The sequence below is a fragment of the Taurulus bubalis genome (genome assembly GCF_910589615.1).
Source record: "Taurulus bubalis genome assembly, chromosome: 17".
Lineage (NCBI taxonomy): Eukaryota > Metazoa > Chordata > Actinopteri > Perciformes > Cottidae > Taurulus > Taurulus bubalis.
In genome coordinates, this window is record NC_136605.1 from 23130542 (window position 1) to 23144864 (window position 14323).

Here is a 14323-nt window from a genome sequence, read left to right on the forward strand (position 1 = left end):
GTTAAATTAACTAATAGAAAAACACACGGATGACTCCAACATTCCTCAAGTCAAAACACAGACCATGAATATATATATATATATATATATATATATATATATATATATATATATATATATATATATATGTATATGTATATTTATATATATATTCATGGCATATTGTCTCCACAGCATCAAACACATCCTTGATGGTCAGTGTCACCGTTGTCTCTTTTTCATCCAAAAGATGAGCGTTAAAGAACAGCTGATTCTCTCTGAGCGTCCCGTGGTGGAACCCAACGGTTTGATATGAACTAAATGCAGAACCCAACGGTTTGATATGAACTAAATGCAGAACCCAACGGTTTGATATGAACTAAATGCAGAACCCAACAGTTTGATATGAACTAAATGCAGAACCCAACGGTTTGATATGAACTAAATGCAGAACCCAACGGTTTGATATGAACTAAATGCAGAACCCAACAGTTTGATATGAACTAAATGCAGAACCCAACGGTTTGATATGAACTAAATGCAGAACCCAACGGTTTGATATGAACTAAATGCAGAACCCAACGGTTTGATATGAACTAAATGCAGAACCCAACGGTTTGATATGAACTAAATGCAGAACCCAACAGTTTGATATGAACTAAATGCAGAACCCAACGGTTTGATATGAACTAAATGCAGAACCCAGAGCTGAGACAAAAGGAAAGCAGGCAGATGGACACACGTAAGCTAAATGGACTTTTAGGAGGGATGCCGCTGTGAAACCTGGATTACAGAAGGATTTAAGTCCATCTACACCATTTAGTGAGAATTATCTCTCAGGAAATAATGGAAAAGCAGCTTCCTGGTCTTAACATTAGTGTGTTGTGCTTAATCGCCGATAGAGAGAGAGACATGCAGCGTGAGGTTTGAGTGAGAGAAACACAGAGACCCTGCAGCGCCTCGATGTTGCTGCTGCAGGAATGTCATATATATATATATATATATATATATATATATATATATATATATATATATATATATATATGACATTCCTGCTGCAAGACTCCAGGAAACATAGGAAATATACAGTATATAAGCATTATATATACTGCAAGGTTCCTCAAGGTTCCACAAGGTTCCTCAAGGTTCCACAAGGTTCCTCAAGGTTCCACAAGGTTCCTCAAGGTTCCACAAGGTTCCACAAGGTTCCTCAAGGTTCCACAAGGTTCCTCAAGGTTCCACAAGGTTCCTCAAGGTTCCACAAGGTTCCTCAAGGTTCCACAAGGTTCCACAAGGTTCCTCAAGGTTCCACAAGGTTCCACAAGGTTCCTCAAGGTTCCACAAGGTTCCTCAAGGTTCCTCAAGGTTCCACAAGGTTCCTCAAGGTTCCTCAAGGTTCCTCAAGGTTCCACAAGGTTCCTCAAGGTTCCACAAGGTTCCACAAGGTTCCTCAAGGTTCCTCAAGGTTCCACAAGGTTCCTCAAGGTTCCTCAAGGTTCCACAAGGTTCCTCAAGGTTCCACAAGGTTCCTCAAGGTTCCACAAGGTTCCTCAAGGTTCCACAAGGTTCCTCAAGGTTCCTCAAGGTTCCACGCTCTGCACCACAACACTCACAGCTGTGATCAGTATGTTGACACTAGAGAAGCAGACTGGTCGTTGTGTTCCAGTCTTGTGAGAAAAGATGAGAACACGATTCTCCTCTTAGACAAGTTGAAGCCAATAGAAATGTTAGATGTTCATGAGTGAGAACCGCGTATTAAAGAGCCGCGTATTAAAGAGCCGCGTATTAAAGAACCGTGTATTAAAGAACCGCGTATTAAAGAACCGCGTATTAAAGAGCCGCGTATTAAAGAACCGTGTATTAAAGAACGTGTATTAAAGAGCCGCGTATTAAAGAACCGTGTATTAAAGAACCGCGTATTAAAGAACCGTGTATTAAAGAACCGCGTATTAAAGAACCGTGTATTAAAGAGCCGCGTATTAAAGAACCGCGTATTAAAGAACCGTGTATTAAAGAACCGCGTATTAAAGAACCGCGTATTAAAGAACCGTGCATTAAAGAACCGCGTATTAAAGAACCGCGTATTAAAGAACCGTGTATTAAAGAACCGCGTATTAAAGAACCGTGCATTAAAGAACCGCGTATTAAAGAACCGCGTATTAAAGAACCGTGCATTAAAGAACCGTGTATTAAAGAACCGTGTATTAAAGAACTGCGTATTAAAGAACCGTGCATTAAAGAGCCGTGTATTAAAGAACCGTGCATTAAAGAACCGCGTATTAAAGAACCGCGTATTAAAGAACCGTGCATTAAAGAGCCGTGCATTAAAGAACCGTGTATTAAAGAACAGTGTATTAAAGAACAGTGTATTAAAGAGCCGTGCATTAAAGAGCAGAACCTTCCAGCTGTTCAGTGTGTAGACGGTCAACCTGCGTGTTACTGGGCGACTCCCTGATGTCAAGACTAAAGCTTGTTACTTTACTGGTGATCAAGGGAAATAAATTCCAGAGAAGTTGTTTGACTAATTCTTCCGAACGCTACACCAGGCATCCCATAATTATTACACATTAACAATAACTTGATTGATTTCGCACCTTTATAAAAACTAAGTGGTGACAAAGTGCTCACTACATTCTGAGAGAGACAAACTGTGGGGTGACCGTGGCTTAGTGGTGGGTAGGTTTGTCCTGCAATCAGAGGATCGATGGTTCGATCCCCGGCTCCGCCAGCCGGTGTTTAATCCTAATTTTGCCCCAAAACCCATAATAATCTAAAAAAGATGTTCAGGCTGCTGGACACAGAGAACACGTTGGTATGAACTGAGCTGTGTGACGTGATGCGTTCACTGACCCAACGACAGAAGAGCATTTAGACCAACATGGCCTTTCATCTGTATGACATGATGTCATGGTGATCACATGATGATGATATTTCTGGAAAGAGATGCTGATTTGAGCTCCAAAAAACATGTAAGAAGCATCACGGTTTTCCTCACTTTCCTAAAGTGTTGTCACAGTCTTTAAACACACACACACACACACACACACACACACACACACACACACACACACACACAGTATTTAGGGATTATCAAACAATCTAAACTAGATTATAAAGAGTAAATCCTGTCAGAGAAACCTGATCCAAACCAATCCTCTAATCTGATCCCTGAGGCCTGATACACATGCGGTCAGCACTCTGTGTGTGTGTGTGTGTGTGTGTGTGTGTGTGTGTGTGTGTGTGTGTGTGTGTGTCCATCCCCTCTAAGGTGTGATGAATGTGAGAGTTGTGCAACTGTGGCGCCATGCATGACTGCTGTAAACACACTAACACTAACAACTGGACATCAACAGTCACACACACACACACACACACACACACACACACACACACACACACAGCTGGTATGTGAATGTGTGCGCTGTGGAAGCTGCTGCAGTGAAAGTTAAACACACACACTTTATTTTTATTGGAAATAGGATGCTTCTTCTTCCTATCAATAATTGTTGGGTTATTGTTATTATTGATCAATCAGTCTTTCCTGAATCGTTGAGTCTCTCAAATGAAACCGTGAACATTAATTCACAGAGAAAGATATTAAGTGTGAGGTCATTTAAAACTGAGGAAAGCAGCTCACATTTGAATATTCTGCATTTTGCTCTAAAAAAGGTTCAATAGGTTCAGACTCAACACCAGAATGTTTCTCTCTTCTTGGCTTCAGTAATAAATTGATAACTTTGAGGTTTTCAGACACAAAACGGACACTTTTCTCTACTTTCTCACCTTTGACCCTTTTACCCTGAGAGCATCCTGAGGCCAGCCTCCAGCTGCCTGTTCCCTCTGCTGACTCTTTACTGCTGGAGGAACTCTGAGCCAATGTGATGAAGGAAATAACTGCAGGTCTACATTCTCATAACATGAGAGCAGAAACAGAAAGAACTTTACTGATGGAGAAACATTCTGCACAAAACAAACGTATCCATCTGAGATGTGTTCTCTCTGAGGAGGAGAGGAAGGAAGGAGGAGAGGAAGGAAGGAAGGAGGAAGGAAGGAGGGAGGGAGGAAGGAAGGAGGAGAGGAAGGAAGGAGGGAGGAAGGAAGGAGGAGAGGAAGGAAGGAGGAGAGGAAGGAAGGAGGGAGGAAGGAAGGAAGGAAGGAGGAGAGGAAGGAAGGAGGAGAGGAAGGAAGGAAGGAGGAGAGGAAGGAAGGAAGGAGGAAGGAAGGAGGAGAGGAGGAGAGGAAGGAAGGAGGGAGGAAGGAAGGAAGGAAGGAGGAGAGGAAGGAAGGAAGGAGGAGAGGAAGGAAGGAAGGAGGAGAGGAAGGAAGGAAGGAGGAAGGAAGGAGGAGAGGAGGAGAGGAAGGAAGGAGGGAGGAAGGAAGGAAGGAAGGAGGAGAGGAAGGAAGGAAGGAGGAGAGGAAGGAAGGAGGAGAGGAAGGAAGGAGGGAGGAAGGAAGGAGGAGAGGAAGGAAGGAGGAGAGGAAGGAAGGAGGGAGGAAGGAAGGAAGGAAGGAGGAGAGGAAGGAAGGAGGGAGGAAGGAAGGAAGGAGGAGAGGAAGGAAGGAGGGAGGAAGGAGGAGAGGAAGGAAGGAGGAGAAGAAGGAAGGAAGGAAGGAAGGAGGAGAGGAAGGAAGGAAGGAAGGAAGGAAGGAAGGAAGGAAGGAGGGAAGGAAGGAGGGAAGGAAGGAAGGAGGAGTTGAAGGAGGAGAGGAAGGAAGGAGGGAGGAGAGGAAGGAAGGAGGAGAGGAAGGAAGGAAGGAGGAGAGGAAGGAAGGAAGGAAGGAAGGAAGGAAGGAAGGAAGGAAGGAAGGAAGGAAAGAAGGAGGGAAGGAAGGAAGGAGGAGAGGAAGGAAAGAGGGAAACAGAGAGAAAAAGGAGTTTATGCTGCTGCTGGATGAGGGCGTCGGTTATAAGAAGAGTCAAATTAAAAGATGAATGTAGTTAAATAGACTGACTCTAGTTCTGCTGGAACATCATGTGATCAATCCAGAGTCTCTCTCTCTCTCTCTCTCTGTAACCGATGTCCTATAAAAAGTGCTGGCATGTATCGCTACTGTTTTAAAAGCCAATAACTGTCAGCACATACCACTGCACACACACACACACACACACACACACACACACACACACACACACACACACACACATACACACACACACACACACACACACAGGGAAGATCACAGGGCAACTGTAATTAAAGGACGTAAAATGCCTGCAATACTCTCACACACAGACACACACAAACAAACACACACACACACACACTCACAAACACATACACACACACGTCTCGACAACATGAGAACACCTGGATCCCACCAGGTAAAGCAACACACACACACACACACACACACACACACACACACACACACACACACACACACACGCACACACACTATTTTCTGAACATAAAACACTGGAATCTCCCCTAGATCACATACTGCACAGTAATTAAACATATGAATGTAAGACATGCACACACACACACACACACACACACACACACACACACACACACACACACACACACACACACACACACACTGTAATGTAGGATGCACAACTGACCCTGAAGAGGGAAATACTTGACTTTTAACTTTTGAAACAACATTTAAATGAATGAATATATACTTTATTAATCCCCAAGGGGATTTTTTTTGTCGTCATCCGTTGCGCCTTACAACTTGAAGCTGATATCAGAGGAGCAATAATAAAGGAATAAAAGCTGAAGTTAGCTAATTAATCTCTAAATCACACATCTAGAAGCAGAGTTATGTGATGTGACTACACTGATGTGAACGGCTGGAATTGCTGTTAAGGGTTAGAATTAAGGGGTTCATTACAAATATTTTGACCTTTTTTTTTTTTTTACAACGAGATTCTACAGGCTGACTGACACCAACAGAATACACACTTACACACTTACACACTTACATACTAAAACACGCTGTCTGTTTTATACAGAGGAGACAACTGAGAACACAGAGAGGATATTTTAGGGTCAACTCAGCGTTATTCTTACATTCGGCATGATATCCTCAACACAACGTCGCTCACACACAACCTCACACACAACCTCACACACAGCCTCACACACAGCCTCACACACAGCCTCACACACAGCCTCACACACAACCTCACACACAGCCTCACACACAACCTCACACAGCCTCACACACAACCTCACACAGCCTCTCACACAACCTCACACAGCCTCACACACAACCTCACACAGCCTCACACACAACCTCACACAGCCTCACACACAACCTCACACAGCCTCTCACACAACCTCACACAGCCTCACACACAGCCTCACACACAACCTCACACACAGCCTCACACACAACCTCACACAGCCTCACACACAACCTCACACAGCCTCTCACACAGCCTCACACACAACCTCACACACAACCTCACACACAGCCTCACACAGCCTCACACACAGCCTCACACACAACCTCACACACAGCCTCACACACAACCTCACACACAACCTCACACACAGCCTCACACACAGCCTCACACACAGCCTCACACAGCCTCACACAACCTCACACAGCCTCACACAACCTCACACACAGCCTCACACACAGCCTCACACAGCCTCACACAACCTCACACAGCCTCACACAACCTCACACAGCCTCACACAACCTCACACACAACCTCACACAGCCTCACACAACCTCACACAGCCTCACACACAGCCTCACACAGCCTCACACAACCTCACACAGCCTCACACAACCTCACACACAGCCTCACACAGCCTAACACAGCCTCACACACAGCCTCACACACAGCCTCACACAACCTCACACACAGCCTCACACCGCCTAACACAGCCTCATACACAGCCTCACACAACCTCACACACAGCCTCACACAGCCTAACACAGCCTCATACAGCCTCACACACAACCTCACACAACCTCACACACAGCCTCACACACAACCTCACACACAGCCTCACACACAACCTCACACAGCCTCACACACAACCTCACACAACCTCACACACAGCCTCACACAGCCTCACACAACCTCACACACAGCCTCACACAGCCTCATACAGCCTCACACACAACCTCACACACAGCCTCACACACAGCCTCATACAGCCTCACACACAGCCTCACACAGCCTCACACAGCCTCACACAACCTCACACACAGCCTCACACAGCCTCATACAGCCTCACACACAACCTCACACAACCTCACACACAGCCTCACACACAGCCTCATACAGCCTCACACACAACCTCACACAACCTCACACACAGCCTCACACACAGCCTCATACAGCCTCATACAGCCTCATACAGCCTCACACAGCCTCACACAGCCTCATACAGCCTCACACACAGCCTCACACAACCTCACACACAGCCTCACACAGCCTCACACAACCTCACACACAGCCTCACACAGCCTCATACAGCCTCACACACAACCTCACACAACCTCACACACAGCCTCACACACAGCCTCATACAGCCTCACACAGCCTCACACAGCCTCACACAGCCTCATACAGCCTCATACAGCCTCACACACAACCTCACACAGCATCACACAGCCTCATACAGCCTCACACACAACCTCACACAGCCTCATACAGCCTCACACACAACCTCACACAGCCTCACACAGCCTCATACAGCCTCACACACAACCTCACACAGCCTCATACAGCCTCACACACAACCTCACACAGCCTCACACAGCCTCATACAGCCTCACACACAACCTCACACAGCCTCATACAGCCTCATACAGCCTCACACACAACCTCACACAGCCTCATACAGCCTCACACAGCCTCACACAGCCTCATACAGCCTCACACACAGCCTCACACAGCCTCATACAGCCTCACACACAACCTCACACACAGCCTCACACAGCCTCACACACAACCTCACACAACCTCACACACAGCCTCACACAGCCTCACACAGCCTCATACAGCCTCACACACAACCTCACACACAACCTCATACAGCCTCACACACAGCCTCACACAGCCTCATACAGCCTCACACAGCCTCATACAGCCTCACACAGCCTCACACAGCCTCACACACAGCCTCACACAGCCTCACACAACCTCACACAGCCTCACACACAACCTCACACAGCCTCATACAGCCTCACACACAACCTCACACACAACCTCATACAGCCTCACACAGCCTCACACAGCCTCACACAGCCTCACACAACCTCACACAACCTCACACAGCCTCACACACAACCTCATACAGCCTCACACACAGCCTCATACAGCCTCACACACAACCTCACACACAACCTCACACAACCTCACACAACCTCACACACAGCCTCATACAGCCTCACACAGCCTCATACAGCCTCACACACAACCTCACACAACCTCACACAACCTCACACACAGCCTCATACAGCCTCACACAACCCCACACAACCTCATACAGCCTCACACACAACCTCACACAACCTCATACAGCGTCACACACAGCCTCACACAACCCCACACACAACCTCACACACAGCCTCACACAGCCTCACACAGCCTCACACACAACCTCACACAACCTCACACACAGCCTCACACAGCCTCACACAGCCTCATACAGCCTCACACACAACCTCACACAACCTCACACACAACCTCACACACAGCCTCATACAGCCTCACACAACCCCACACAACCTCATACAGCCTCACACACAACCTCACACAACCTCATACAGCGTCACACACAGCCTCACACAACCCCACACACAACCTCACACACAGCCTCACACACAGCCTCACACACAGCCTCACACAGCCTCACACAGCCTCACACACAACCTCACACAACCGCACACACAGCCTCATACAGCCTCACACAGCCTCACACAGCCTCATACAGCCTCACACACAACCTCACACAACCTCACACACAGCCTCATACAGCCTCACACACAACCCCACACACAACCTCACACAACCTCACACAACCGCACACACAGCCTCATACAGCCTCACACAGCCTCACAGCGGAACATCCCCGGAGGAGACAGCTCGTGACCGGGTGCATCGGCTACAGATCGATGCTTAAATTGGCACATTTTCCATGAAGTTCGGCCTAAGCGACGCGTCTCTCAGACGGTGTGGACAACGCGCCACAACAACAGCGAGCAGCTGCAGCCGCTCACAGCATCCTCTCTGCGGCGACCATGCGGGTCTCGTCGGGGACGGACGCGCGTGTGGTCGGCAGAGAGGAACCCGCACACAGGTCGGTCATGGACCACCAGCCCGACCCCTCCAACCTACCGCCTGCAGCGTGTGCCGCGCGGCCGCCTCTCCGAGCGGCGGCGGCGGGTCGCCCTTCCTCTGCAGCCCCCTCCTCCGCGGCTGCCCGTCGGCTTTGTTGAGCCCCGCGGCTCGCTCCTCTCTCTTCTCCCGGCTCCTGGCGCCTCCGTCTCCGCCGGCGGAGTCCAGGCTGCTGAAGTTCCACACGATGAGCGTCTGGACCAGCAGCACGGCCAGAGCGGCGATCAGCAGCGCGGACTTGGAGCGCCGGGCCAGCCTGCGGGCGCACGGGATCCCGGTCATCTTCCTCCTCCTCCTCCTCCTCCTCCTCCTCCGGCTCAAGCCCACAGCCCCGTCCGCTAAACGCCGACAGCGGGGTGTGAATGCTCCCCGACGCGGCCTGAGAGGGGCTACTGGCAGGCACAGAGGAGGAGGAGGAGGAGAAGGAGGAGGAGGAAGAGGAGGAGGAGGAGGAGGAGGAGGGGGAGGAGGAGAGGGGGGGAGGAGGAGGGGGGGGGGGAGGAGGGGGGGAATTTGGCAAAGGCTTGAAATGAGGAGAGAGGTGTAGAGGTCTGGAGCGGCAAAGAGGAACGGAGGCCCTCATGTGGCCATTCAACAGTTCAACAGACAGCAATCCAATCATAATAATTACAATAACTATAATAATAATAATAATAGTAATAATAATGTGGTGTGTAGAGAATCTATCATGCCTTACAAAACAAAATGTAAACATGGCCAATAAAGCTGATCCTGATTCTGATCATTTCACAATGTAATGTAGAATAACCTTAATTACACTTTTTATTACATTTTTTTTAAACAATATCAAATAAATGTGAAAAAAATGCTTGAGTCCGGTCTTCACTCATAATAATAATAATAATAATAATAATAATAATAATATCTCATCAAAGCAGTGAACTAAGTTATGAGAATGATTGAATGTGAAAAACAGTCTTTCCACCCTTCTTCCTCACACACACATTCACACATTATGTATGCATGTACAAACAAAGCCACACACACACACACACACACACACACACACACACACACACACACACACACACACACACACACACACACACACACACACACACACACACAGCACGCTCCAGCCGTTCTATGAATCTCCATCACTGCTCGCCTTCTAATACTCTTTCCACCAGATTAGTCTGATTTCATGCATATTGCAGAAAAGTGCAAGAAATCTAATTGAATGAACATCTAAAATTAGATTTCTTCCCCTTTTTATGACATCATCACCCAAAACAATTACAAAGCTGTGAACAAAACCTTCAAAACCCCCTGGTGGTCAGGAGAGAGAATGCAGCTCTAACACATGAAGCATATACTTCTATACAACCAGAGGAGTCGCCCCCTGGTGGTCAGGAGAGAGAATGCAGCTCTAACACATGAAGCATATACTTCTATACAACCAGAAGAGTCGCCCCCTGGTGGTCAGGAGAGAGAATGCAGCTTCAACACATGAAGCATAGACTTCTATACAACCAGAGGAGTCGCCCCCTGGTGGTCAGGAGAGAGAATGCAGCTTTAACACATGAAGCATAGACTTCTATACAACCAGAGGAGTCGCCCCCTGGTGGTCAGGAGAGAGAATGCAGCTTTAACACATGAAGCATAGACTTCTATACAACCAGAGGAGTCACCCCCTGGTGGTCAGGAGAGAGAATGCAGCTCTAACACATGAAGCATAGACTTCTATACAACCAGAGGAGTCGCTCCCTGGTGGTCAGGAGAGAGAATGCAGCTTTAACACATGAAGCATAGACTTCTATACAACCAGAGGAGTCGCCCCCTGGTGGTCAGGAGAGAGAATGCAGCTCTAACACATGAAGCATATACTTCTATACAACCAGAAGAGTCGCCCCCTGGTGGTTAGGAGAGAGAATGCAGCTTTAACACATGAAGCATAGACTTCTATACAACCAGAGGAGTCGCCCCCTGGTGGTCAGGAGAGAGAATGCAGCTTTAACACATGAAGCATAGACTTCTATACAACCAGAGGAGTCGCCCCCTGGTGGTCAGGAGAGAGAATGCAGCTTTAACACATGAAGCATAGACTTCTATACAACCAGAGGAGTCGCCCCCTGGTGGTCAGGAGAGAGAATGCAGCTTTAACACATGAAGCATAGACTTCTATACAACCAGAGGAGTCACCCCCTGGTGGTCAGGAGAGAGAATGCAGCTCTAACACATGAAGCATAGACTTCTATACAACCAGAGGAGTCGCTCCCTGGTGGTCAGGAGAGAGAATGCAGCTTTAACACATGAAGCATAGACTTCTATACAACCAGAGGAGTCGCCCCCTGGTGGTCAGGAGAGAGAATGCAGCTCTAACACATGAAGCATATACTTCTATACAACCAGAAGAGTCGCCCCCTGGTGGTCAGGAGAGAGAATGCAGCTTTAACACATGAAGCATAGACTTCTATACAACCAGAGGAGTCGCCCCCTGGTGGTCAGGAGAGAGAATGCAGCTTTAACACATGAAGCATAGACTTCTATACAACCAGAGGAGTCGCCCCCTGGTGGTCAGGAGAGAGAATGCAGCTTTAACACATGAAGCATAGACTTCTATACAACCAGAGGAGTCGCCCCTGGTGGTCAGGAGAGAGAATGCAGCTTTAACACATGAAGCATAGACTTCTATACAACCAGAGGAGTCACCCCCTGGTGGTCAGGAGAGAGAATGCAGCTCTAACACATGAAGCATAGACTTCTATACAACCAGAGGAGTCGCTCCCTGGTGGTCAGGAGAGAGAATGCAGCTTTAACACATGAAGCATTGGCTTGCCGCCTGAACAGCGCTCTCCTTGCTGAATGATCACTCTTCGTCCCCTCACACCCAGCCAGTGTGGGCTTTTACGGTCTTTATACTTTCTCGTTCATGATTAAGTGGATTAATAATATAAGAAACATTTTGGTAGGGACGGATCCACTGAATGAGACCAGCCTGCTTCAGGAGACCCAGCCTCAGTTTGATCTCTCCATGTCTGAAGGGTGTCCTCGGGTTTTGCCTCTTTGCCACCACCAACATTTCATTCCCCTCCATTGAGTGGCAGCAGACGTTTACTAGGCGAATATCTCAAAAGGTGAACATACTCATCACGCGCTGCCTTCAACATATCCAGACCGCAACTCAGATTTAACAATCACCATTTATTTTCCAGGTTTCAATGACACAGCAACAACATACACATTTAATTTACTTGTTATCCAAATGTATAAAAAGACATTTTAAGACATAAAATAAATTGGCAACATGTCGTAGAGCTCACATGTAGCCCCGTGCAGCAGGCTGTGGTGCTGGCGTGGGTTGATGGTTTTAAGGATCTGGACTCGGGATCCCTGACCCAATCCTCCTCCAAACCGCTCTTCACCATTCCACAGTCGGGCGGCACCCAGGCGGTGTCAACGCCTTGCCGTGTCTGCAGTCGTGCCAGGCCTTCTGACGTGGGTGGCCTTGGCAATTGATGGACCAGAGGAGTCGCCCCCTGGTGGTCAGTAGAAATAATGCAGCTTTAACACACTTCAGTTTTTGCTCCACTTTTCAGAGCCGGAGGTGCCGCCTGGTCTCAATGCTTCTTTAGGCACGGCGGTGCTTTAAACTGGATGCTAACATCAGCATGCTAACCTGCTCATAATGACAGGGCTAATATATTAATGTTTAACAGGTATTACGTTTACTATGTTCACCCTCTTAATTAAGCGTTTCTGCATGGCCACATCTGCTCACACCAAACATAAAGTGGTTCTCCACCATCAGGTCAACATGTTAGTGTGTCTTATACTTTGGTTTATGACCTGCATGACTACTTGTGTTGTGTTTACTGATAATTAGCTAATGTTAACAGAGTGCTGCAGGAATGAGTCCTAAAACACACGGAAATGAGTCAGCAGTTTTGCACTTCCTGTTCCCTCATGTCAAAGTCAATGTGTTTCCTGTATGTACAATATTACAACAGTTATGTTAAAGGAGAGGAATCTATGATGTGTATATTGTCCCGTCTACTTTGAGGGGCCTCAGCCCTTCACTGTTGGAAAGCTTCATGTGAAGATGAGGTGACCGTGACGATGTTTCTGCTCAGAATAAACATGATGATGAAAAGTCCTCACCTCATTGTTTAGCTCCTCTTCTTCCCTCTAGAATCAACCTTGAACTGTAAGGAGGCTCATCCAACAATGCTTAGACTCATAAGGGCTTACACATATTTTTATGTTTAATTTGGATGATATTTTTTGTCAAATTTGTGTTTATTGTCTTGTTATTGTTCATGCTTGTTAGTTTTTACAGATTCTTGCATTACTGGTTCCTCCATGCTTTGGTGGAAACAGCTGCCACTGAAATACTGTATTTCTCAGATACAGCAGAGATACTTTTATTTGTTTTGCTACCACTATAATGCTGTTTTTCTTGTTATAGTTATTACAGGAATGTACTGTAGGCTTTGTATTACAGTACGTTGCTGTATTCCTTTGACACAGTACAGATGTTGTAGATCGTAAAGTATTTAACTGTAAAGCGTGCTGCCAGTCTTACAGTGCAAAGTGAAGATCTACAGAATGTACAAGCTTTCCCCATCGGGGTGAGTTCCTAAAGGTTATTATTGCATCGTACCTGCTGAACATCAACATATCCACGTTGTCGTTGGAGAATCCTCTGACTGATATCGATATATTGGTTGGGGCCAAAAGCCGTGATAGTCAGATAAAGTGGAGGCTTTAAAACTTCCAGTGAAGTTAAATCCATTTTTATTTACACAGATAAATATCCCAGATCCATGATGCTTTATAATCTGCACAGTTTACCCTCCATTGTGGGAGCGCTCCTCTTGGCCCACCTGAAGCTCCCCACTGTCACCAGAGTTCGGCTCCGTCCTGAACCAGCGCAGCGTTGAGGACGTTCACTGTGTTCACGTCCCTCTCGCTCTACGTTCCTCCAAGACTGCAGGATGTGAGTTCACTCTGCGTTCACCAGCATGCCTACAAGCTTTGGGAGGAAATGGTTCACGCTTCAATTCT

General features: G+C 47.2%; 1 protein-coding gene across 1 annotated transcript in view; it reads right to left on the minus strand.

The window, feature by feature from the left end:
- The window catches only part of LOC306749783 (xylosyltransferase 1-like), a gene marked incomplete at both ends in the record, with an annotated part of 32325 nt that extends 22748 nt beyond the window's left edge, over positions 1–9577 (minus strand). The window contains one exon of the mRNA XM_079233111.1: positions 9296–9577. Within this exon, the coding sequence (XP_079089237.1) occupies positions 9296–9577 (282 nt within the window). The remainder of the gene's footprint in view (positions 1–9295) is intronic.
- Between the last annotated feature and the right edge of the window lie 4746 nt (positions 9578–14323).